Below are 27245 nucleotides of genomic sequence, written 5' to 3' on the forward strand. Positions count from 1 at the left end.
AGTTTTTGATAAACTAAAATTACTGGGTTTACCCGCATACATAGTTACCAACATGCTTTGACTTCTCACAGTTTTGGATCACAGTTGAAAACAGAATTTCAAGAGAAGCAAGTATCTGTTTTGGCCTAATGGCTTTATATCAAATTTCTTGTGGAAAATAACAGTTACTGAGTTTTCTCCATTTTGTTTTTATAGTCAAAATGTTATTGCTGGCCAACAGAACAACAGTATTCAGAATTTACTGTGTTTTATAAATCTTGCAACGACTTCTCCATTATCTCCCATCTTCATCACTCATTTATGAAAATAAACAGATCGTTTAGTTCATTTCAAAGACAAACTCTAAAGGCAGATAGCAAAAATCTGGATTACATTAGTTAAAAGAACTATACTGAAACTGTACTGAGAAAGCAAACTCCAGCTAATGCTTTAAATTCCCAATGCACATGCTAAGACTGTGGTTAAAACCAGTGAAAGAGGTCCACATACGTTAAAGGAAAACATTTCCCCAACAAAAAGTAACTAGCTATTAACTACCTTTCTCAGTCTCACTGTGCCAAAACATCCACAGCCAAGTAAAAGACCTCTACTTTCTTTACACCATTACTTAATTAAAAAAAAAAAGAAGCAAAAAACAGTGCCACAGTGTAAACACATATAGTAAAGCATATGTTGAAATACCATTAATATACAAAAAGAAGTGTTCAGAATCCTGTAAAACCATGGAAAAGGGCAGTCTGCCTCCCCTACCATCCAAAATTTTCTTAAAATAACACAAACAGAAAGACCTGGGGCAGGCAGGCACAGGACAACTTACAGTTTTCTAATTCTTTCAGTAGCTAAGATGTCATATGCTGTATTACCAAGAAGCAGGCAGATATAGGAAAGTTAAATGACATCCAAGAGCGTTAATGTCCCCCCTGCCTGGATGTCTGGAAGCGTTGCCCTTCCTGCTTCCATTTGTACTTTGTACGTGCATTTGTAACATTTAAGGAGATGACGTTGGCCATCCTGCCACTTTGAAAGGAAGTTTGGGTTAGATATTCAGAGGAGGGCTTAGAAGGCCAAATAAAAGGTACAGCAGTTATTCTAATAAATAATTGAGTATACAATGTCACGTATGCCAGTAATGTCATTCGAATTGAAGGAACTCCAAGTACGACTGTCGTTAAAAGATTGTGCAATTGCAGCAGCCAAAGATGTTGAAATCAACATTCTACGGCAGTGGCAGCAATTTCAGAGCCACACGCCAAAATACAATTAATCACGATTCAATGGGTAGTTTGATAGTAACACAGGAAAATAGCTTGTTGTAGAAAAACATATGATTAATTAAGAACACCATCAAACCCCTCATAAGCATAACCTTATAGTATAATGAATACCACAGTGCTTACATAGGCAATTAACTGCCAAGATATAGGTTATAAAGGACAGAAGATCAAAACTGTTAATAAGAGAGCATATGGAAAGTGCATAAATTCTTCCCTAAGAAGAGCTCATCCGAAACCACACACATCTAAAGGAAACTCAAATCCCCACACGTCCAGACAGACAGCAGAGCTGCATTTCTACCTGACCATGCTTTGGAGAGGGAGCAAAAGAAGTGGAGTCACAGCAGGTTCTCAATGTGATGCCTATACTGGTCAGGCTTATAAAAATCATCTGCCAACTCTTTGCCTGCAAATCAAGTCAAACATTATTCTGCCAGGACTGCACCAGTACTGACTAATCAAATACTGCTGCTGTTTGCAGCCACCTTCACCAGCAAACTGGATGGTGCTCAGTCGAGGTTCACACAACTCTCTATGCCTAGGTGATGCCTGACAGAAGTCACAGTTTGCTACAAATGAGTTGTGATGCCATCTCAAACCCATAATTGCTTTCTGCCCCTCGCAGGACAGAAGCTAGTATCTTATTGGGAAGTAGGAAAACATCCATAAAGCCTATGTACTTAAATAAATTCACACAGCGATTCAGTTTTTGATTCTTGTTATTTCCAGCATGACAAAGTTCCAAATGGCTTCTCTGACTTAATTCCCCCACAACCATCAACAGACTGTCCTAAATAGTTCTCATTCTCTTCACACAAATTAATTGCACTTAGAAGATAAGATGACTGTGCACGAACACCTATCACTCAACTTGCCAATTAAGGATCAATAGCCAATTCTTTAGCACCTCTCAAATTACCTTGTAAATGCTTCTTGCCCAAAAAGTAAAACAGTATTGATTAGGTCTGTCCTAAGTAATCTACAGGAGACACTCTGAAAGCTGGAGGTGCTGTCCAGTCTTCAGGATTAAAATGATTAGCACCTTGCCTCACACTTCAGTACAGAGCTGATCCTGGCAGTTTACAGAGGTATAAAAGACCTCTTTGTGTACCCAATCCACTACTAATAAGATTCCTGAAAGGGAAAGTGTTCTGGTGCATCTTCAAACTATCCTTTCTGTAAGCTACAAATATATATCCCGGCATTTCTGTAGTACTTTCAATAGCCATGATATGAAAGAGAAGCTGGCTTTAAAATCAAAAGCAATAAAGCAGTTTTACGAATCTCTTAAAATAATTGAAGTACCAAGAGTACTAAAAGCATTGTCATTTAGAGTAGTAAAGGTATTATCAGTTAAACCATAACTGGACAAATAGAAATACTGGAACCAAAACGAACAGGCTTTAGCTTGGTAACAGAGCCTTCCTTAGAATACTGGTTACAACATATACCACCTGTTCCAGACAAACAGACCAAAATACATAGGAGCGTTGTTCTCTAAGAAGTTAGTTATACTCTTAAATGCAAATTTAATGTAAAAGAGTTTCTATAAAGCACATAATACGAATACAACAAGAATCAGTTTAATATACAGCTTTACTACCATACTTTCAAAATACCTAAATTCATCAGCCAACAATAAGTAGCACTATCCCACTCATTTCAGGGCTCGGCTAAATCTTTCAGTGGTTCCAAAGGCATCCACTCAGTCACCCCACAAATCAGTATTTTAGTCCTACTGTGACAGTATTAATATTGTTTGTAACAATTCAGTATGTGCTCTTAAAATCCCAGCAAAGTCCACAAGTGAAATATGTAAGCGTTTTTTAAAGACATCCAAAACTAAAGGCACGAACGGAAATAAAATTCTGCACCGCTTATTAAGAGAAATTAGGTACTTACCTAAAGTCTTAGTCTCAAAATTGATGAGAAATTTCAAATTAAAGTTCTCTGTCAAGAGATTTTCAGAACGATGCATTACATGTATGAACTATTTAATAAAAAAAAAATAACTATTCTCTTCAAAAACTGAATATTGACAGGTTTCACGCAAATTTCTAACAATTTCTTAATTAACGGACCAAGTCTTTCTCATAAAGCAATCAAAACAGAACACAAAAGCAGCGAACAGAAGACCAAAAAGCTTAATAAAATACTTTTTTCGACCCATGACTGGTGTGGACCCTATGACAGTTGGTAGACAAAAAATAAACATTATATCATTAATTGTGTTAATAAATCACCTATCTGTAAATAAGAAGTCAGACTTACTCAGGGTGAGATTAGGTCAGCCCTGTTTCTTTAGTAAAATATTAATTACTGCTAAAGAATATTATTTTCAAAGACAGACCTATTCCTGAATCACTAGCAGACTGTTACGATCGCTTACAAAGTCAGTCTAATGAATATTTTTCTGAAATTGTTTTGGTCCCTAAAGAATTTATACAGCCTTAAATTTTTAGTTCTTCACACTGATTCGCTTTCCAGTATGAAAGATATTCTATGTAATAACGCTTTAAATGTGCAATGCAAGCTAAATAAAAGAAAATAAAATATCTTAAAAGAATTACCACTAACTATTGTTGAAGTAACCCCAAGCTTTACTGAAAGAAGAGCAGATAAGATAGGGAAAAAAAAAATCCAAATGTAAACCCAAGCTTCCCAGTTTGTCCTTCTACCATTTACGCGAATATTCTGTGCAGCAGAGGGGTGAAGAGCAGCGCTGTTGTAACACTACAGATATGACAAAGCAGTTGTTTCTCAATCCCTGATGAATTTCAGAAAATCAAATGGTTGCAGTGTGTTCACCACCCATTTACGACTGACATCATCCTAGCAGGACACACACTGAGAAGAGAAACAAACGTCTTCAGTTTAAGTTCTTGGTTTTTCTTTTAAGAAGTCACTGAGAGTGTATTTGCCATTTGTGGCCCTTGACTCAGCTTCCTGATTCGGCCGGCAGCTGGAAGGATGTTAATCCGAGGGTACGAGAAAGGAAGTGGTAAAACAATATGCTCCCAGCCGCGGCCTCTGCCTGCTCACAGAGAGAAAGGATTTGCAACCCACTGCAGGCAATTGGATGCAGAACGTAAAATAAAAACTCTACTTTTTTCTTTTAAATAGAAAACAAAAGGAAAAAGAAAACTGCTCAGTAGAAGAAACAAACCTGTGCCTTCAAGCCACCTCTTTCTCTGTCCTTCTCTCTCCGTGAGCACTCCCTCACAATTCCAATTAGCCAGCGCTTACTGCTTAATCACACAGTAGTCCTCTTCCCCACCAGTGACACCACCTGCAGATACTCAACATCTCCATCCCTCCTGCCCAGCCAGGACAGACGCAGAGCCACCAATCTGAGAAGGGCTTCACAAACACTGAAGACATCCTCCCCGCGTTGCAACATGAAGTCCAGAAAGTAACATGTGTTCCCAAACAAACACCCACCAGAAAGGAACTGGCAAGTATGTCAGGAGCCTGCTGTTATCCCAGTGAAGCCACGAACAGAAAAGCACTAGTTTCACTACTACAGACCAGTAGTTTCACTACTTAAGAGTTTGTTTTCCAGAAAATAACAATGATAGTCACTTTGTCCAAACAAATGGAGTTCAGAATGTTAGTACACTAAAGATATAAATACATATTCTACCCTAGCTTCCTCATGAAGGTGAAACACCTGAAGCTAACAGGCTGGTTCCTGAACTCCTTTCCTATGTTCAGTTCTCTCCCTAAAGGTCAGGATAAATTTAAAATGTAAACTTGGCAACATCAAATCATGGCTACAGCAACGTAAGCAGTATATGAGGTTGCTGTGGAAGTCTGACTGTTTGTGGTCTAAGAAAAAACTGTTATCTACAAAAACTCAGACTGTTCATGATAAACGTATCACGTAGAACCAAAGTATAATGCTTAAGCACCTATGACAAAGAAAACTAAAAAAGACAACGTTTTGCTGCAAGTGCTCAATTTTGTCTGTTTTTCTGTGACTGTAGGTCTGCAATATCTGCCAGCAAAAGCAGTTTCTGTTAATGGTAGTTAACGACCAACACCCCATTTAAAAAAAATTTTTTTTTCGAATGCAGAGCCCTAAGAGCACAGAATGGTAGAATGAAATATAAAATAAAACAGAAGTGATCAATACTATTCAAGTACAAATTAATAGTAAGAAATGGCGCTTCATTCTCACATACACCACTGCTTACTGCACAAAAGTTTAGTGGAACCAACAGTGTAGAATGCTTTCCTCTGTGTGTGTGCATGAGCATGTATACACACCCTATGGGAAAGAGCTTGCAGATCTAACTGAAAATTAAGGGTTTTAAGCCAAATACCAAAACAGACGAGGTGGTAGCACTGTCCCTTTCAGCATCAGTGAGAGACTAGTTAAATCCACTGTAACCACATCCATAACAAATGGAGCTGAAAGGCAGTTATGTTTTTGTCTTGCATTGTTTTGAATCTATTTGTAAAGCTGAAGCACTCTAAAAATCGCTACCATAGCACTATTGAGCTCCCGCTCTGGCCTGCAGAGAGAACATGTTTTTTTTCCCAGGCTCTCTCAAAATCATATAATGGAGACAGCCTTTTCCTCCCAGCAGCCTAACCAATAACATGACTATCACATTCACTCTAGAGGTGAAGAACTCAGCGTCCTTATTATCCCAAATACGAACATCTTTTTCAAACCACAGGGGCTCTAAGGACTAAAAATCCTTCCTGTGTGTCTTCTCCCCAGTCCACATTGTCAATTACCCTTTTTAATACAGCTATGCAACATTGCCCATCATGACTTATTCTAGTTATTCAAAAGTGTGGAAGATCATACCCAGTGACAATACCTGCTGCTACTGCTGTTGAAAGAAGTGCTACAAGAAATTCCCAGAAATCAAGGGAACATTGTTTCCTGAGAGTCTGTTCTGAGGCTGCAGTAGGCTGTGGAGAAGGTAAAATAAAGTGATGTGATCATGACCTAACAAAAATAGTCTGTTGAGTCACTCCAGAGAGAGAGAGACCTTAGAAGAAGCAGTTGCCTTGTTTACATGCCAACAGCCAAACTTCAGGTGGAACAGAAGTATATGCTCTCTTAGTACAATCAAAAAAATTTCCCTTAGATTCTCATTAGTTTACAAAACGCAGAACTTTCACCCTAACCTATCAAAATCCAGCACTGGGGCGTGACAGCAACATTTTGAATTTGTCCAGACATTCACCTGAAGCTCCTGCCTCAGGTGCAGGAGAACAGGCTCCATTCACACAACACCGTATGTGTCCAAAGAGTAACATGTAAGCTACTAAAACATTTTGTCAGAAAGTGCATTGGGTGGGCTCTCCATGCTGCTATATATTTAACATAGATATTGAGACTTCCTACAGTGCATCACAGGATTCATGATGAAACCCAGAAGAAACTGCTGGAATTCTGAGAAAGAAGAAAAAGGAACTCATAAAACTCTAATTATACTTTTCATAACTCATCTTACTCAAGTCAGCATGACGAGAGCCGTGCTCCAGTATCGCACAGCTGACAAGTCATTAATGCACAGAAGCAGCAGTGGAGATTTTAACAGTGGGTGGCTTTCGAAATTACCTGCCAAGTGGATTTGACAGGTGTAAAGCCCAGCTGCTCCTCTCTGCCATCACAAGAAAAACACCAAGCAGTTGCCTGGGGATGGAAGTCTTCCGGTATAGCTTTCCTCATTCTGGAGAGCCACCATTTGGATGGAGGACAAGCACCACACTGACATCCTTCCCTCACAGTACAGCCTCTCAACAGGCATAAAGAAGGAGGGGTTTTTAAAATGTTTTTAATAATGTTTCTATATGTAGAGAAAAATATTACATATGTGTGCATATCTCTATACACACACATCTATAAACACATACCCACACACATATATAAAACGTATGTATTTATAATGTGTAAGTCATAATTTAAGTAAACAGTAACAAATAAACTCCAGGCATTCAGTCATTCTTCCAAAACCCAGGCTCTGGAAGTTGAAATTCTGAAATACTGTGTTGAAACAACCACTGTATTGACATACCTATATTTTGCTCACCACTGCAGCTCCAAAGTTGAGCTGATCCTTCTAGTTCATTGAAGAAGTTCAGATAATCTCAAGAGCTACAAAGCAACTTGTTTTCTTCAGCACAAATGGAAATTTTGTTCTCATAACTGCTATGAATCAAAATCAAAGACTTGGGACCCCCCCAAGTCAGTTCCAGAAGACCCAGCATAGCTCTCAGCTTCTACACTTGACAAAGCTGTGGAGCAGAACAACACTCAAGCTGGAAGTGTGAGCCCAGGTCGGATACACCTAAACTGTGAGCTAGCTGACAGGGCTATCAACAGGAGTTGATAACCACTGCAATATAGTTTCAGCGACAGTTACAAAATCGATATGCAAGCTGTTATCCCGCAGTGAGCTCCCTGAAACTGTGGCCATTCTTCTTCAACTGTCTAGCTTGAACATGGAACCTTGAGGAACTTTATGTCTGTCTTACAGAAACATGCACAATTACTAGCATTTCATTGCTATTTGCCATTTGAACAGGTGCAAATAGCGGAGGCACACTCAGCTGGGAGCGCCATTTAATGCTGCCGCTGAAGGATGCTGAACAATATCCAGTTACTTCATTTGCATGATCCTTGGAGAACAAGAAGTGCTTTACCAGCAGAAAAGAACCTCAAGTACAGAGACCTCCAGGATACTGTGACATACCAAACCAACTTTCTCTAGAGGAGCCACCAAAATGGCAACTCCCAGGCCCATATGATCAAAACGACTTGTGCTTACTGTTACTTTGAGGCTGAAGTCTAGAAAATACTCTGATTTTGTTTGGAATGAATGTGACATCAAAACCAACTCTTAGCGTGCTCCTTAACAACAAAAAACAGTTTATGTATTTTATATATGGAAGCATGCTTTTACAAAACTAAATCCTTTCAAATAAAAAGGATCTCCATTGCTTAAAATCATAGAATGCCAGGTTGGAAGGAACATCAATGATCATCTGGTCCAGCTGTTCTTGGCAAAAGCACAGTCTAGACAAGATGGCCTAGAACCCTGTCCAGCTGAATCTTAAAGCATCCAGTGCTGGGGAATCCACCGCTTCCCTGGGGAGATGTTTTCCAATGGCCAATTGTTCTTGTGAAAAATTTAACTCTTGTGTCCAAATGGAATCTCCCTGGGACTAACTCGTACCTATTACCCCTCATCTTTTCCATGTGCCGCCCTGTAAAAAGGGAGTCTCCATCTCTTTGTGGCCACCCTTTAAATACTGAAACATGGTGATGAGGTTTCCCCTAAGCCTTCTTTTCTCAAGGCTAAACAAATCCAGTTCTCTCAGCCTTTCCTCATAAGGCAAGCTTCCCAGCCCTTTGATCATCTTTGTGGCCCTTCCCTGCACTCTCCTCTTCAGCCTGTCTACATAGTTTTTGTTTGGCAGGGACCAAAATTGAATACAGTATTCCAGGGATGGCCTGACAAGTGCTGAGTAGAACAGGGTAATGACCTCTTGATCTCCCCTGCTGATGCCGTTGTTGATGCAGCCCAACATCCCGTTGGCTTTTTTTCCACCATAGCAGCACACTGTTCACTTGTATGGAGCTTGTTGTCCACCAGGATAGACCCTCAGATCCCTTTACACAGAGCTCCCCCCAGCCAGGTAGATCCCAGCCCCTGCTGCACCCCTGGATTACGTTTTCCCAGATCTAAGACCTTGAACTTGTCCTTGTTGAACTTCATACACTTCTTATTAGCCCAGTCTTCCAGCCTATCCAGGTCTTCCAGCAGGGTGGCTATCCCTTCTGAAGTGTCCACTTCCCCTCTCAGTAAACTCTGATATCAGCAAACTTTATCAAGTGCCCCTGACCCACCATCCAGCTCAGTTATGAAGACATTAAACAGTGTGGGGCCCTGTATCAACCTCTGGAGTACCCTAAGTCACTCCTGTCACAAGTAGAAGTGCAAGTTGAACAAGAAGAAAGTAAAGAACCAAAAAAATAAAGTACAAATTTGCCATTAGGCAACAGCCTGAGACAAAAAACTTTGGAACGAACAATGCAATAGTGTGAAGTGCACAAAAAGTATTAGAGCCACATACAAGTCAGCACTGCAGTGAGGCTTTCCTCTCCCGTCACTCAGTTCCAGAGCAGGCAGCTGCAGGACAACACCCGTATTTCACAACAAAGCATCTGGGGAGACAGATTCCAGTTTATTGCTGTTCATCTGGAGCACGTTCTGGGAGGGTAATGGCCTCTGCTTCGAAGCCTGTATGAAGAGCAGTGGCTCCTAGTAAGCAGTAATTTAAAAAAAGCAAGGGCCAAAGTACACAGGCGGGATGTGGTACTCCTCGAGACGTTTATGCTCTGTGGGAATATTACAGTAATGTACTCTCCGGCAAAGTAATCTTTGAACCATCTCCAAGTGCTGTTTCTGCATGTTACTGTCTTTCACAATGCAACAAAAATCAGGTCATCTATGCTCTGCTGAGTCAGTTACTTACATTTCCTCTTCCTCAAGCTCTAAGGTGTCTTAATTTTTTTCCAAGAAGCTGACAGTTGCCAAGCATTTTCTCCTCTGTTGTATATATCTCATCTTTTCGCCAGGTTAGCAGGTATACAAACACTAGAATTCTGATACAGGGAATGGAGAAGCTGAAAAAAATCCACTATCATGTTTTGATTGTTTTCTCTGGAAGCTACAGTACTTCCTCTCCTCAAATTTGAAACATCCTTTAAGTTTTCACTTATTTTTAGGATGTAGGAGACCAAGTCTTCTCTCTGCTTTGCTTTCCATATACACAGTAATCCTTTGTGAACTTACATCTTACTGCTGAAGCATTTTGAGTGTCTGCTGAGGGTTTAACCGCAGTACCTGGCAGCGTATTCCTCTATTTTTCATTGTGCAGAGGGAGAAGAACAGGCTGCAGTGAAGTAACTGAATGTGCAGGGGGAACGTTAGCAGTATCTACAGAAACTCCTGACTTTGAAGAGGATCAATCTGATCCATGGGACCAACATGTGAAAGAGAAACTTACTCAGAAATGCTAAAATTACACCATCAAGACAAGGAAGAAAACAAATCCCTGAAAGAGTGAAAAAGTGGTAGTGCATCACAGTATAAACAGGAATGAACCAGGGACCTGTTCTACTTTCCATCGTTATCCCAAAAATAATTTGATTTGTCTTGTGAATCTCTGGAAGCTCCGTAGAAGCTTGTTGTTCAATCTGTACACTTTCTTCTTTAATCGAGACACAAATGCCGATAAACTGGCACTTTATAAGTATTTGCTTTATAATCCAACAAAATCAATCCAGCCGAAGCAGAACGCAGTCAAGTAAAAGGACTCCACAATTGACAGCTGGGACACAGGGGCAGGGAGGGAGGAGGAAAAGGCTACATAAGGTCAGAGGATGAGTTTGTCCTCCACGTGTCCATGAACCCTTCTTACCACCAAGTTCCCTAACAGCCAGCACATGAGCATATGCGCTCATTCACATCTGACCAGAACACACACATCCACTACCACCCAGAACAAACCTCCTCTCATTCTTCTGCAAGACAACCTCCTCATTAGCATGATGGGCAGACTGAAGGCCCACAGTCCCACAGGTGCCACTGGCACTGCCCACCATAAATCTGCTCCAGATTCTCACAGTGGAAGAGTTAGTCATTGCCAACGAAGATCCACTCTTTGTCCCTGGTTTTGTTATAAGCCTGGCTAAAGCTCTATATTCTTGCAGAGTCCTGGACAGAGTCCCAGGAAACACTGTTCTCAAGCCACTCTTTAGCAATGACTTCACTTGTTCCAAGAAAGAGAGACAAGCAAACAGACGGACTTTTTTTTTTTTTTACTGTGGTAGGGGCAGGGGAGGAGGTCAAGTTGCCCCTGCAGACACCCTACTTAGAAGATAAGCATATTCAGGATCTCTGCATGAAACATGTTTTAGTTTTTACAAATATACGCTCTTCAGAAATATATAACTGGAGGAGAAATCATTCTTGCTGCATGCTAGTACCGAAACTGGGAGTGGTACGGTTATTGTAGGACCTTATATTAGCTGAGATCATGGTGCAAATCTGTTAGTTTGACAAGGTCAATACTGTAAAGCCAGGGAAGTACAGATTCTTCTGATTTATTATATACGAATTCATACTGAATTCACAAGCAGCACTGTTTTAATTATAGGTATAAGAGGCAATACATATTTTACAGAACAAACTATACCCAGTATAACACAGGAAACCCCTAATCCATGCCCTGTGCCTCTATGCAACCTACCCAGGCACCTAGTTTTGCCCTGCCAGCTAAATGAACCTCAGGTCCATTTCTCATCATATTAGATTGACTCAAACTGTTTCCTCCTTGACATCTACCCTCCACCAAACTGCCAGTTTCTTTTAAAAAAGAAAAGGTCAAAACACAACACTCTTCCCTCCTCTACAGTATTCTCTTCCTTTCTTGTTGCAAGTGCAGAAGTTTCTCATGTGCGCTCCCATTCAATGCAGTCACTTTTCCTTATCTCCAATTCCAGTCCTTTTCCTTCCAAACTCTTGTATACTCCTAGCTCCTTTTCCTAAAAGTATGAACTTCCCATAATCTTAAACTCCTTTTATCTTAATTGCATTTTCAATTACCCTTCTTCCCTTATTGTCTTTGCAGGATGACAGAGCACAACCCTTATAATGCCTGTCTTAAACGTCTGTCTGTCATTCCTATGTACAGACCTTCAGTGATAAATCTTCAGTTCACACTACTGAAGTTTCCAAAACCCTCTTCCCAACAAAATTATTAAGACACTGAGTCCACACCTTCCTATGCCTTAAACATCTAAAGTTGATGCTAAAAAACATGAATTGCTTCCTATCATGTTCTCCTCTTAAAGTTAGTTTCACTTTAAACTTGTCTTCCATGTTATTAAATTGTTCTCCAAAATGTCTCTAGCACCTCTCCTCAGTCCCCTTTATCTCCCTCTACAAATTATTTCTAGATATTTAAATATGCAATTAGAGAGACAGTAATTAAATCCAAACTGACAGCTCACAGCTCTGCCCTGTCCCCTTTCAAACCTTGTCTCCAATCTGACACCTTGCCTGCACACTTACTCCCATCTCCCTTGTTGGCTGCTGAGGTGATACCATCATACTCCTAAGACTTCAGGCTGAGCTGTGTTACAGGCATGATTTTATCACTGATCTCTAAGATCCTAGTACCCAAACTATTTGTACATCAGGGAGATGGATTTACTCCCCTATAATGCAACTATTCTTATCCACCCAAATATCAAATATTTGTATCCACCATCTCAATTGCCTTAAAGTTGTTTCCTCAATTTTGCCTCATTTTTGAAGCACTGCTAATTCTCCTAGCCCTTCAATCCCTCTTTTTCTATCTTGGTGGCACACCCCCACTGTTTACCAAACTAAGCAGATGCCTTCAATTTCAATATCTTACCTATGCTACTTTTCTTAATGCCTTAATGTGGACTCACCATGTACTTCCACCTCTGTACCAAAATCCACGCTTTTATTTTTTTTGTGGGCTACCCCTTTGGCCAAGATGCATTGCCATCTGTAAAACATCTCCAATACTTGAGGTAAACAACAAGTGTTACCAAAAACACTCTCTTCCCTAATATCTGAAATACATTTATATTGACATGATTTATCACAACTGCCATTTCTCACTGTTCCATGATAGTCTTTTCTTCTATGCTGTAAATACCCTCCATGTCAGACAACTTCCAATTACATGAGTCAGCCTGGCAGCCAAGAAATTCTTGACTCTTTCCAGAAAATCATTTGACAAGAAGGAAAAGCACTTTGATGACAACATGAACAACCTAAGGCACCGCACTTCTGCTCTTTCACATACTCGCAAAGTGACCCACTAACAGGTATCTGGTCAACGTCATTACAGTGACCCTAACACCATTAAGCATCTTGCTGCCGGAAGGACTCCATGCTCTTTACAGTCAACTTTTCACCTCTGGAGCGAATGAGACAGGAGCCCTAGTAAAAGAAATTGCAATCTTATCATGAGAGAAACTATTCAGGGGATAAACTGTCCCTCCTCTGTTAGCTGGTTTCTAAACAAAAAGAAAGAGGCGGTACTTCTCATCTCCTCCCTTTTCAAGAACCTGGTCTAAGAACCTAACATCATAAAAGACAGTTACGTGAGGTCAACAGACCTCAATAACAGCTGCGCCTCAGATAATTAAAAACAGAAAACATTTGTGACCAAGCTGCATTCTAGCAATTTCACCTGTGGAAATTACATTGTATCACACAATTGAGTAATAAAAGAAATCGGTAGTTGTGCAGTACACTCACACACCACTACAGACCTTGTCTTCTGATCAGGTTTGAACACCATACAGTAGATCGGGCAGGTTGATCAAATAACAGAAGAGCAGAAGCTGATGATCATCTAAATAAACAAGCACTTTCCATTCAACACACAAAAAAGACAAAGACCCTGTAGAACTACTACACAAAACATACTTAAATATCGCTTTGCTGTGTATACATTAACATAGAATCATAGAATAACCAGGTTGGAAGAGACCCACCGGATCATCGAGTCCAACCATTCCTATCAAACACTAAACCATGCCCCTTAGCACCTCGCCCACCTGTGCCTTAAACACCTCCAGGGAAGATGAATCAACCACCTCCCTGGGCAGCCTGTTCCAGTGCCCAATGATCCTTTCTGTGAAAAATTTTTTCCTAATGTACAGCCTGAATCTCCCCTGGTGGAGCTTGAGGCCATTCCCTCTTGTCCTGTCCCCTGTCACTTGGGAGAAGAGGCCAGCACCCTTCTCTCCACAACCTCTACAACCTACAACATACAAAGTGAAGCTCAGCTATTGATACACACCAGAACTTTGGGAAGTTTCTATGGAAGGAATCTGGTCAAGCTAGATTTAATAAACTATAACTGCTCTGCCCCTCAAAGCTGGGCTTTCTGGAATGGGTGACCAGAGGGTTTGACTCAAGACAACTGCTAGAACATCTGTAGGCAGGCCAAGTACAAATTCTAAAAACTTGTCATCTTTAACACCAGGAAACTATTACTCAACAAACTATCCAAGCCCACTTTGGACCGTATGATTTCAATTTTTTAATTGCAAAAGCAGGAGGTATATCTTTTACAAACCTTCTTTCTCATGCCTATTGGCTACTTCAAAAACCTAAATATTAAAACAAGAATTAAAAAATTGATAAGATTGAAGAGAAAATGTCTCTGCCTTCTGCTGGACCAGCTTAAGTTTGAAAGCATCTACACCGAGAAAAAGGTACAACTAAAACATCTCACATTAGCAAAGACACTTAACTTGGGAGCAGGATCAACAGCTGGACTAGAATACTCTGCTGAAATACACCTCTTGCAAAGCCAAGAAGGACCTCTATTCTAGAGGGTGAGATTAAAAGCATGTAAAATAACAGAACTCGGTATTCAAGTACTCTAAGTGGCCAACAGGTTTTAAAATGCCTATCTCAAACTATGAGATGGGTGGCTTCAAAGAGCAAATGACATGACTCCCTACAACTAAAAATTCTTCCTCAAGGATATACTACTAACACGAAACAGAAAATTTGCCTGCACCAGCAAATATACAAAACAGCCTGTATACCCAGAAAGTTTGTTTTACTGAAGCACATTAGCACAAACATACAAGGAGAGTCAAGTGGAAATATTAACTGAAGAGGAGGGGAGTCCATCCTGAACTGTCCATGCATCTTTGCCACCGCTAAGCTTCCCTGAACAGCCTGCTTCATGACCTTCAGCACAACAGTTCCAATCACAGCTCCAGAAAAATAATCATGCAACAGCATTTTAGAGAGTTCATCAAGTGAGATGAGTCATCAAGTAGATGAGAGCACGTAGGGAACATTTCAATGAAACATAGATACAGCTGAAGTCCAGAGGAAATAAAATAGCATCATCTCAACTTATGACAAATAAAATTTTCTAAAACCCCAAGACTGAAGTTACAGACACTGAACTTAATAACAAATATATCTAAGATTTCCCGTCTTCACCATTTTGACAAGTTTGCTTGAGTTCCTTTCCTCTTGCCAGTCTGTGAGAAATCTTCCCCAACTCTCTACAAAACAAACACATCTGATAGACTAGGTTCCTGGAACCTCACATCTATTTGGCTCTTCTGAAGACTGACAGCACGACTAGTTTCTTTGGAGAAAAAAACAAATTCGTGTTTATTGCTTATTAGATAATATCATCAGATCCTCAGTATTCATCAAGTTTATCTAAAAGTATGTCAAAAATGGACACAACCTCCTAGCAGTTCTCCCAGCAGCCTTAATGTTTGGGCATCAGTGCAGACAGAATGAGAGTCACAAGTATCATCTCAAAAGCCAGGCAAGCAATCACTATTTACTTTATTGATCTGTGCTCACTTTTTTCATCTTTCTGAACTCTGACCTGAATTCTAGAAACACTCAGTTCACACAAAGAAGATATCACAAGCTTAAGGGGTTATTTTTCACCATAGTTTCAATCTTCCACAGAGCAGCAAGATGTGCTGCTGCTAAGTTTATATTTGTAATATATTTTGACTAAGTAAAGTGCTATTAGTCCCATCTTTTACTCAGAGACTCGGTCTGTAGTCTTCTAAACTGATTAAAAAATTAAGATGAGTGACTTATCACATCACTCCCATCCTTCCAACACGAGCATGTTTTATTACTATTTTCTTATCCTTTTCTTACTTTCCTCCCACTCATGCTCACCACTTTCCACCACCACTCAAATAACCTAGACGGTTTCCTAAGAAGGACAGAATTAAAGAGATTAAAATAGTTTTGTAAATGCAATTGCTGAAGTATCTCACCAATGCAGGCCATTGAACTTGTTTGATCTTTGATCCCTGAGTCTGGCTTGGGTCCTTTCTTTTCGCCCAGACCAGCTGGTACTCCACCAAGAAGGTTGCAAAATCTTCATAAACTTTAACCCATTCTCGCTTTTCCCATTCGAGGTCATCAAATTCCACATATACCTGCAGACATTTAAGAAGAGGAAAGGACATACATTATTACATATACGCAGTATGTGTGCGCCTAAATGCACTTCTGAAAGCATTTGCTTTAAAATTTAATGCAAGAGCTTAATATCAGCCATTTTACTGTTATGGTATTAAAATTATACAATCAGTTCCTACACCACAGGAGAAATTCTCCTCAGCAGTGCATTTGTGCCTAAGAGAGCAGGGTTACCTTTGCTAAAACATTATCATTAAACACTGGGTACCTTATCTCCCAAAAGAGAAGTATAACACTAGCCATTAACTAGCATTGTTCAAGAACTTCATACAGCTCTTTACGTAACAGCAAATATAAGAATAATTCTCATTCTCAGCTCAAATACTTGTCATATACTACAAACCAACCAAAGAAACACTGTTTCAAGGAAAAAAAAAAAGCCATTTGGAACAGAATTAGAAAGGATACCAGGAGCCATCAGACCCTGGTAATACAAGCAAGCACAACACACAGCACCTAACAGAGGCAGCTCTGTTTCTCTCCATTTCTATCCTTCTGGAATCTTACTCCTTGGGGGAGGAGGGGAACAATCCCACGCTTTTTGTTTACAGCTAAATTAATTTGGAGCAAATCTGCAACTATGTGATCTTGTGCCATCCGTGTTCTGTAGGTTATACAGTTCTCCAACGTATTCTGAAGAGAAAAAACATCCTTTCCCTCAGCTGAATATGCCAAACCTTTTGTCTTGTCCTGTTAAGAGAAGAGGGAACTTGGAGCCAAAAAGCTATCCAAAAACTACCTGCATTAGTAAACGCAAACTCTTCTAAAACCATTACATTTATTTAAATTTTTTTTTAAAGAAAATCAACATAATAAATTATTTTCTTTTCCAAATTATAGGAAAATTCTTAAGAAAAAAACAGCTGGCTTTATTAAAAAGTCACTGCTTGTCACACAAACTGGAGAAGAAAGATGCTTTGCTACCCTCCTGAATTTCAACTCTCAGCCACACCCACAGCAACTTCTGAAACCAGCATTTCTTCCTCTATCTGCTTCCGAGAACTTAAATCACTGTCACAGAAATATTCTTGTCTTTTTAATTTTGGTTAATTTTAGGCCTGCAACATACTTCCTTGTCTAGACTTTCTGTCTCACACTTTCCAAATGTGTACTACAGGGCTCCTTCCCATCTTGTCCTCCTCTCTTCTGTGTACAGAACTTCAATTTGCACCAAGCCCCTTCTCACTCCTGTATCAAAATTCATCATCCCAATTTTCTCCCCAGATACTCCTTTCTTAACCCATATTACTCGCATTCTGTTTCTGCACACCACCTTTCCCCCTTCCCTCTTTAAAGCATCAGATTAAGCAGATAACTCTCTGCAGTTACTTTCCTCTATGACAGTCCATTATTCCATTTCCACTTATAATCTGTCCAAATAAAAAGGCAGAAATATCTGATTCTCCTGTCAAGCTATGCTCAGTCTATCCATTTATTTCACTGTTCCCCCTCCCCACAACCTCCATGAACGGCTCACGACTCCAACTAACCGCAGCTATCACTCACTGCTCACAGAACTCCCTCATCCACCTCAACCACACACTGACACCTGGCTGTCCTCCCTGTCAGTGTGCACACGATCACTGTCACCAATTTAATATTCACATCCAACTGGTCTTTCTGCCTCTTATGTCACGTCTCATTGTACCGCTCATTTTCTTCCTTGCCTGATCTTAACCAGGTAGTATGTGCACGAGGCAGTTGACTGCATTACATACTGTTCCTTCTTTATTACCCCAGGACAAGCCTTCCCTCTGGATTCACCACCTCGACATCTGGAATTTCCACTGCTCACCTGCTGCCACTCCTCCCACACATCATTACCCTGACTGGTCACATCATCCTCAATCTCTGCCTTGTTCATCAACACAACTACCCACCTACCTTTTCTCTTTGATCATTTCACTCACTGAAACTATCAGTAAACTACTGCCAGTCTTTGCGGTGGCATGAGAATTGGCCCTACAGGAGAAGTTTTTATACAAAACCATCCTCTCACCTCAATTGTTCATTATCACAGCTATTGCCTATTATTCTAACAAAGCAAGTAGAAAAGAGAAGCAAAACCTCAAAACCAAAAATTGTAAGTTGACATCTTTCACTAAAACGCACTTTTTAATAACTTTATTTCCATATATCAATTTTAAAATACTTAAAAGTTTTAGAACAATAATTTCTCAATTAGTGCTTTAAAGCATTGGCAAGGAAGCATATCGTATCTCAAATCATCTTAGCAGTATCTTGTATTTGCAGCTACTTTGAACGCTTCTAAAGAGAAATTTAATTCTCCACTTGATCAAATGTCAAAATTTAAAGACAAACTTCAGTGACAGTACAGTCAAAAATGATTCTCTGAAGTCACCCTTCTCCTGGCTCCTCCTCCAGCAAATTCCACTCAAATATTCTGGACTGGTCAAATAGTTTTGTTTTAATAGCTGCAAAGACATTTCATTTGGGGAGTCTATAACAGAGGTTAAGGACCAGACCTCACACAGCAGTGAATTAAAAAAACAGGAGGCCAGGAGAATCAAGTGAATATGTGTTTTATACTTATCTGTGTTTTTCAAAGCCAGAGTTGGCAGTTTAGAAACAACCACACTGAAACATACTGTATCTTCTGGACAGTAGCCAAAGCTTGTGGATAACTATGACACGATCTAGTGTTTGTGTGCAAGTTTTGTACCCCAAATAAACTGAAATCCGGTTCAATGGCAGTGGGAGCTATTGCTGAGCTATCTGCAGAGTCTCCTGGCACTGTGTAATTAGATCTTCAAAGGAGCAGTTCCAAGAAAAGTGGAGAATGGAGCGTGGCGCAGAGCCAGGCTGCTATAGCCCAGGGCACCATATTCCTCCCCCAGTACGATACACACACAACCTTACTTGGGAATTACTTCTGCCAGCTTCCACCACAATCAGGCTTCCATGCCAAGACTATTAACTATCTGCTGGCTTCTCAAAGTTCAGTTTTGAAAGGCAAAACCAACACAGATGAAACAGAGCCCAATCCTTCACAATTCCCTTTTTTGCTAAGAAAGACTAAGATCAGGAAAATCCATTATGAATTTCTCTAATGCAACAGTAAAGCCTCTGAAGAACACAGGCCGCTGCTTTCTCTGCACACTGACCTACCGCACAGAGAAGAGTGGTATCCCAAGCAGCACAGTTTATGAAAGGGAGTAAAAAGGGGAGAGGAGGAGGAAAGGAAGCAATCCAGCAATGTACGCCAACAAAATGAAATGCAGAGCCAAAGTCAGACCCCCTAAGGAACACAAAGGCTGAAAATATTTAATCTTTCTTGCTTCACTGATGAAACTCTGTACAGCAAGAAACTCTACGTTTGCCTCCCTATAAGGGTAAATGTTGATTTTGAGATTTTTCAGCCAAATTTTGCTTCCTTGCCTCGTCAGCTCTACAGAGGTTTGTGTTCCCAGAGTGGCTTAAGTCTTCTCACCATGTATGCATTCACTTGTGTAAAAAGGAGAAATTCCCGCTGGGATGATATTACATTTATAATTGGCACTAATGTGCTAATTTTGTAACTCACTACTATTTTCCAACAGGAAGCAGCACAAGCTTTTAGCATGCTTTTCCAAGTAAAGCAAGGCAACAAATTAATTTCCAACAAAGTCAGCCAAACAATTGCAACAAAATATTGCTGTTTCTAAGCCAAACCACAACAATCATGGCAAAGTTCTCCACATTCAGTGCTGTGATCCAATTTTCCAGACAATTCTGCTTCAAATGCTGAAATCCTTTAAACTGTCACGAAATTTGCAAATATGGCTAATAAAGCTAAAAAGGCATTGTCCACACACCACCTGCTTTGTCAAAACCACTTGAGCGGGTGGATGCTGTTTCTAACTCCCCCACCCACAGCATCAGAAGAGCTGCTCATGGGCTGGTCCCTGTTGAAGACACCTGCAGCATTGATAATTCAAAGGCTGATTTCAGGTTAGGCTTGACCTGGCAAAAGCTCCAGGCAGTATAGCTACAAGAACCATTAAGAACTTGTATAATTTCAAGGCAAAGTGACCTCTGTAAGAAGGAAACTGAGTACCATATAGCAAATATATATATATATATATATAGAGTTATGATGTTCCTAATCTGTTGTGCTAAAGTGATCCGTACATATGATTCATATTAATAGCAAGTTCTGTTTTCTCTCCTAAGAGAGGAGCGCACAGTGTCCTCGTCAGCACCTAAAAGGTGTTAGCAAAATATTTATTTCTTGGGGGGAAAAGAAACACAAGCAATCTTTCTGAAGGTGTTTTTAATAAAGCAAAGAAAAGCAATTCTACTTTTGCAGCACATAGTATAGTCTTTCACCAACATAAATTTGGCTACTGACTTGAAGGCCAGGGCCAGGGCACATCTGATGGCGTTTCAGAACATTAAATTAAGAGACAGACTGTTACACCATGTGTATTAGAACGCACAGATACTTTAGATGCCATTTACCTCAAAACTCAGGTGCAAAACATTTTTTTTAGAATTCAAAAGTCTCAGTTACACAATTTAAAAAAATATGCCTAAAACTCTGAGTGTGTAATCAAGTGTGAAAAAACCATTGTCAATTTTCCAGTCTTGTGATGTACCATCTGTTAAATACGAGGATGTAAATCCTCTTAAGCAATTTAACAGAAATGTACTTGAAAATGAGAAAGTATTAAAAAACCAGGTTTCAATTGCAATAAATAAAACCATCCACAAGTTTTGTGGAGGCTTGTTTTGTCTTTAAAACCCATAGTACCAGAGGGAAAGAAATTTTCCTGTTTGATGCCCCCAACTTACACAGAGTAACTAGGAGAATCAGAAACTACACTACAAGATGTCAGGCCAAAATTCCCAAATTGGCAAGTAAAATGCAAGTCCAAGATCTTTCTCCCCTCTCCATATTCTTCGGTGTTAACTGCACTATCTAAATGCTTATTCTGAGGCACAAACATTTTATAGGATGTTTAAGAATGGCTTATTCTCGGCCCAGTAAAGAGGGTGCTGGGAGTTTCCTGGGTTTGAGAGAAAAATCTACCTTCAGAAAAGAAAATCCAAGGAGTCAAGTGAGCAGTCAGTGCCTCCCTCCTCTCTGCCCCTGGAGACAGTTGGGAGGCACCAAGCCTGGGTGTCCCAAATGAAATCAGCACGACCAGCAATGTGGGTTTGAAGTTGGTAGGAAGGTTTCCGGAGGTCTGAACCCCACACAACTCCTCCTGCTTGCTTGGCTCCCGTGGGCTTTTGTAACATTGTATGTAGTAAAAAAATAAAACAAAGTACACTAGGCTCCAAAAAAACTTCTCCATCTACTTATTGAGATGGATGTGACTGCCAAATATCTAACTGGTATAAACTAACACAAGTTGCAAGTACACAGGGAACAGAGCCAATAAGAGTGTTTTTATAAAACTTAATCTTCCCATCCTGTTCCAAATATCCTTGCCTCCTCAGGTTTTTACAGTTTTTTTTCTTTGATGGAAATGGCATTACCCAGCAGTCAAGTCTTTCTAAATATATCTTTAACTAATCAAATGCAATCAAAGCATAATTTGCTATAAAGCAAAACAGCTTAACACAGTAAAATTATTACTGTGTTATACAAGTGCTACCCATTTCCGCCTGGAAAAGTGGTGAAATAGCAACCAAAGACAGCAGTAAGGGGTTTTTTTTGTTTAATAAGGGGCTTGCAACGTTCTATGTTACCAAATTTCCCCGTCCTACCCATTAGCATTTCATAGTCAGTCTACATTTAAAAAACTCACAGAAGAATCATCCTATGATTTCCTTTATAAATTGGAATGCTATACATTTCCATTTACAAACTCTTCAAGCAGAACAGCACAGAAAAACACATATTTTTGAAAACACGTTGACACCAGTCCATACAGCCCAAAACCACTTGTAACAGTGGAAATAATGGCAATAGTTTGGTCTTAAAACTATCAAATTCTTCAGGATTAAAAGACTGGGTTTATTGCCTCCATGTAGCCTTAAAAATAGCCAACATTTTTACTACAAACAGACATATCCCCAAGTACAAAAATTTCCTGTACATTTGTAGACAAGAAAGTACTTACTCTCAACAAAGAAGTACTACATGTACTGTGTACCTTTATATCAGGGGTGAGCAGACACCCACCATAGCACAGTAAATCCTTAGGAGACCCGAAAATGTTCTCGACAAAACTGGTCTGCGTTTGTTAATCAGACTTCTACAATTCTCCCAACACATAAGGAACTCAAATTTGTCTCAAAAATGTAAGAGCTCTGCATCAAACTCCTGAGCAGCAGGCCAAAAAAGCTGTTGAAGCAGATACACGTTTTACAGGAAAGAAGATTGCAAACTCCTTAGAAGATGGGACATATTAATAGGGGTGGTTATTTCACACTATTTCAGCACTTAAAAACATAAAACTGTTCGGACAAACATTCACGTCTGCACATCTGTTTCGATTATTTTTGAAGCTTGCAAGTAGTAACAAGAAATTAATGGTTGAAAATTTAATTTTCTCTTAAATGGAAAGAGAAAAGTCCTGCTACTTCTAAATGAGCTGTGGAAAGCAAAAGGACAACTCCTTTAAGATTAAATCCCTTCTGACACATCCTACTATCATAAAACATCACATTCATTATTATGAGGACTTAAATTCTCCACTCATTCAAAGGAAAATGGAATAGGGGTATTATCCCAAAAGCAGTCCCCGCTTATAACCCAGGAAGTGGAAGCACACAAAAGAGGCTCATTCATGATATGCAGCGCATTAAGTCTCTGTTGTTTCTGAACTGCCTGGAAATCTCCTTTTTTTACAGCACGATGTTTCTGGGTCTGTCCAGCAGGAATGGACCAACACTTACTGCCTGTGAGCCACTGGAAGACCCTGCAAAACAATATCCAGCTACAACTCCTCTGAAATACAGACAGATAAGCCCTCCAAAACCTCTGCTCTCATTACTGAGGAAAAAATGCAGTCTGCAGCCTCAGGATCATCTGCTCAAAATGTATAAAACTATGATACAGAGGAGCCTATATCCTTGCTTGAGACACACAGTGACAGGCACACCCAAGCTGAGGCCATACTTTTAACTGCCAACATGGCTCATACATTTCATACATGGAAGAATAAGGAAGACAACCCTGCTTGCTCTCAACAGGCTTCTGAATAAAGCAGAGATACATGCTTATTGGAAGACATCCCAAAATACATGCAGTGTACTGGAGGGAACAGGACCAGATGTAGCAAATATATGCTTCAATAAACATGAACCTTCAAGGTAGCTTCCTTATGTAAAACTTTAAAACACAGAAATCCTACAAACACGGAGGCATCTTCAAAAAATTCCTATTCTTTATTTCAAGCAGACAGCAGTCTCAAGACACATTATGGAGAATAAACACAAATATGATCAACATGTACAGCTTATGCTTAATTCTGAAACCCTAATTCTGCATTCCCTGAAATGCATAATTGAACACTGATAATAAAATAGCTTTTGCAGAAAAAAATGCAGGAAAAAATGGCTGCAAAACTGAAGAAAAATACCAGCACTATTTCAACAGCCTGCTGCAGTCTGTAGCTTGGATTGCTAAGCAACCAGCACATCACGTAGAGTGCAAAGTAAGATTGCAGTGAAGACAACAGAATAAAAACGCATCCTGCTTGGATGCCCCAGTAGCATCTTTGAAAAATAAAGAAAAACACTTAAGACATGCACGTGTCTTTCATTCCTCAACTTAAAATGCATATTCTAAACAGAAAGTTGAAGGGAAGAAGTATGAACTACACCGAACTGTAAGGAAAAAAACCCCACACTTTCCTATATACCATTTAGAGTTTGAAACTAGTTTCTCAAAACAGACTTGTCCCTGGTAATCCACAAGGCGGCCAAATTTTATTTTAAAAGCTATTTGAATCAGTCAGGTATTTAAAATATCTGACACACCTATTTTGCAAATAATTTTCCAAATTCAGATCTTAACAGCAGAGTGAAGTGAAATGCAAACCAGAAATTAAACAATGGCTGTACTGGACTTACAAGGAAACCAAAATCAAGAAGCTCCATTCTAAAAATGCTTTTGATGCCAAAAATACACCAAATTACTCATCCAAAATGAGAAACAGAAGTGACTTAAGAGAGCATAAACTATTAAATCACAGCAACGACTAGTTGCACAGCAACATCTAAAATATACACATCACACAAAACCCTCCTGGTCCTTCATGCTTGGAAAAAAATCTTTTAAATTCTCCTTACGATCACATAACATAGGAAACTTTGTTTACTATCATCTCTCATTTCTAAAACCCTAGAAAGCCTACATATTCAATTTAAAAACAGAGGGATCAGGCATTTGTGATTTTAGATAATTTTAATTGGGATTTTTGTTCACCTTAACTATTTAGCTATTCAAATGGCTAGTTACAAGCAATTCATACGCACATAAATGCCCATTTTTAGTGTCAGACTAAAAAGACCAACACCTGTCACTTAACAAGTAATCATTATCGCTAAGTCTCAATTCAAAAAGAGATTATGCTGTTTTTAAACTTCATAAATCTCGTACTTGAAGATCTGACTAAAAAGTAACAGAACAGAGATAAGACTACTTAACATACTAATTACAAATGGTTAAATGTTAATGGCTTTCAGTCAATTGTTACAGTGCAATGGCTTGTTAACGAAGATAAAGTTTGTCTAGCAGGTTGTCAGTGGATATAAAGCACTACAGGAGGAAGAATTAACATGCATGGTAAAAGGAAAAGGTTACTTCCTAGTTAGAATACATGATTTGCTATTTTTCCTCAACTCCCACATCCAAGTTAACTACAAACAGAAATCTATCTCTCTTGAGGCAGGAAACTTCACTGACTCACCTGGCTGCAGCCCCAGCTAACAAAGTGCGGCTGTAAAGCCACTGACAGGGAAACAGAACAACACTGCAGTCTTGCTGGGACGATCTGAACACACACACAAATACACATGCCAGGATAAGGTACAGAACCACAGTAATTACATGAGTTTTCAGGGATGTATCACTCCAGCTGGACATCCCAAATCTGAACCATTGCTAGAGGGAATCAACGCAAGTACTAGAAGGACAGGGCTTTCCCTATTTCTATCACGACAATCCAATTGGCTATCTTCAATAGGTGAGGAGCCAAAACAGCCAACTATTCCAAAGTTCAAAGGACAAGCCCCCAGATTAGACCTGGGCCTAGAAGCACTTATCACGATCTATCCAGATCTAGGCTCAATCTGTCTTGTTTGTTGGTATGAAGAGTGACGTCCTCCCAAAACCACAGTGCAGAGCCTGAAAAAACACTGTACTTCTCAACAGCAAATCTTTCTTTGAGGTAAAACAAAAAAGAGACCATAAAAGAAAAGCAAAGGTTTGAGTTGAACTTTTGATACCTGTACCTTGAAATGCAGACTAGGAAAAAAGAAAATGTGCCTCTCAGCTGTCTGGGTGTCCACATTGTTCCCCAGGCAGCAGAACAAACGAACCAGAGGCGGGCCCACAATTCCCTTTTTGTCAGATAAAGCCAGCGATACCAAAAAGGCACCAGCAAAGCTTTAGGAACAGCGACAGACAAAACCAGAGCATGCTGGTCCACAGATTTTGGTTGTACCAAAGACTCTTCTCAAGGACTAGCTCGTACAAACAGCAGGGACACAACCAGACAACCTCACCCAACTCGCTGCTGTTCCTTGGTCAGCTTACAGGAATTAAGAGAACTACAGAGAAATACTAAAGGAGCCATCAGGACATCAAGAGAAAAGTTCATCTACCAAAACCAGACAGTATATTATACTTGTTATAAATCATTATCAACTAAAAAGTGGAAATTTTCTGGGTTCTGACAACAACATAGTATTTGCTGTTACAACAATGTTTAACAACCTTAAGCAACAAGTCAACCAAAATCTCATGAAGTACATGAGAAAACAGTAATAATTATTCTTTTAAAAAAAAATCTTCACAAGCATCAAGACAAGAACCTTGAAAAGTAAAAGAAATTTAGTGAAATATTTATGTACTTCATTGATTACCCACTAAATGTTGGAATCCATTTTCTAGATCTTTTTTCCTTCATAGAGGATGAGAATATTTGAGTAGGGAAATGAGTGTATCATATCAATTACTTCAAATCTTTATCTCTTAACAGAGAAGAACATTTTGTTGCCCTCTTTCCTCCACTTAACATGCCATCTATAATCACAGTCTACAAACTATTTTTCTTATCCTGCCTCAATCACCTCTTAACAGTACAACAGAGACAAACAGCGTCTAAGCTCTTCCTAGCTAAGATGCAGAAGTGTTTCACTTTCCATGTTCTGTTCTGGTTTTGTTTTTGGAAATGTTAATTCTTAAAATCATCTCCTCCAGTGTTGTGATTGCATTCTGGGCCACTTAGCAAGCTAAACTACTCTTCTGTTGTTTTAGTCAGAGATGGTTTACTGTTCCCACTCCAGCCTTTGGGTTTCAATCTCCACTGCAAGTCACCTTTCAAAACTACATTGCTCCTTCCTTCAAATTGTTGATCTTCATCTAGTCCTTCACACTGGAGAGTTATCATTCATTCAAAAAAAATTCTCATAATCTTTCTCATGTAGGTAGCTTGAAGGTAACTGCTAACAAAAGATTCCTAAACAAAGAATTTACAGAAGTCTGGATTAACAGCAGCATTAGAGAAAAAAAATAAAATCTGTACTCACAGGCTGAAACTTCAAAGGATTAGATGTTCTTGGGTATATATGATCTTCCTTTATTTTTCTGTTAGATATCAAATTGCAAGGCTAGACTGCACAGAGAAGAACTGGGTCACTGCAGTTCATTGTACACCAGTGCACAAATGCCCACAAACTAGGATCAAGGTTCATTCTAAACTGGGATCAAGGTTCATTCTAACTC

At 39.5% G+C, this 27245-nt stretch overlaps 1 protein-coding gene across 3 annotated transcripts in view; it reads right to left on the reverse strand.

Annotated features, from left to right (window-relative positions):
• The window catches only part of JMJD1C (jumonji domain containing 1C), a 157389-nt gene that overhangs the window by 90598 nt on the left and 39546 nt on the right, over positions 1-27245 (reverse strand). For all 3 annotated transcript variants that reach the window (XM_069864050.1, XM_069864048.1, XM_069864052.1), the window contains exon 2: positions 16132-16296. In XM_069864050.1, the coding sequence (XP_069720151.1) occupies positions 16132-16296 (165 nt within the window). The remainder of the gene's footprint in view (positions 1-16131; positions 16297-27245) is intronic.

The sequence above is a fragment of the Phaenicophaeus curvirostris genome, chromosome 9 (genome assembly GCF_032191515.1).
Source record: "Phaenicophaeus curvirostris isolate KB17595 chromosome 9, BPBGC_Pcur_1.0, whole genome shotgun sequence".
Taxonomy (NCBI): Eukaryota; Metazoa; Chordata; class Aves; order Cuculiformes; family Cuculidae; genus Phaenicophaeus; species Phaenicophaeus curvirostris.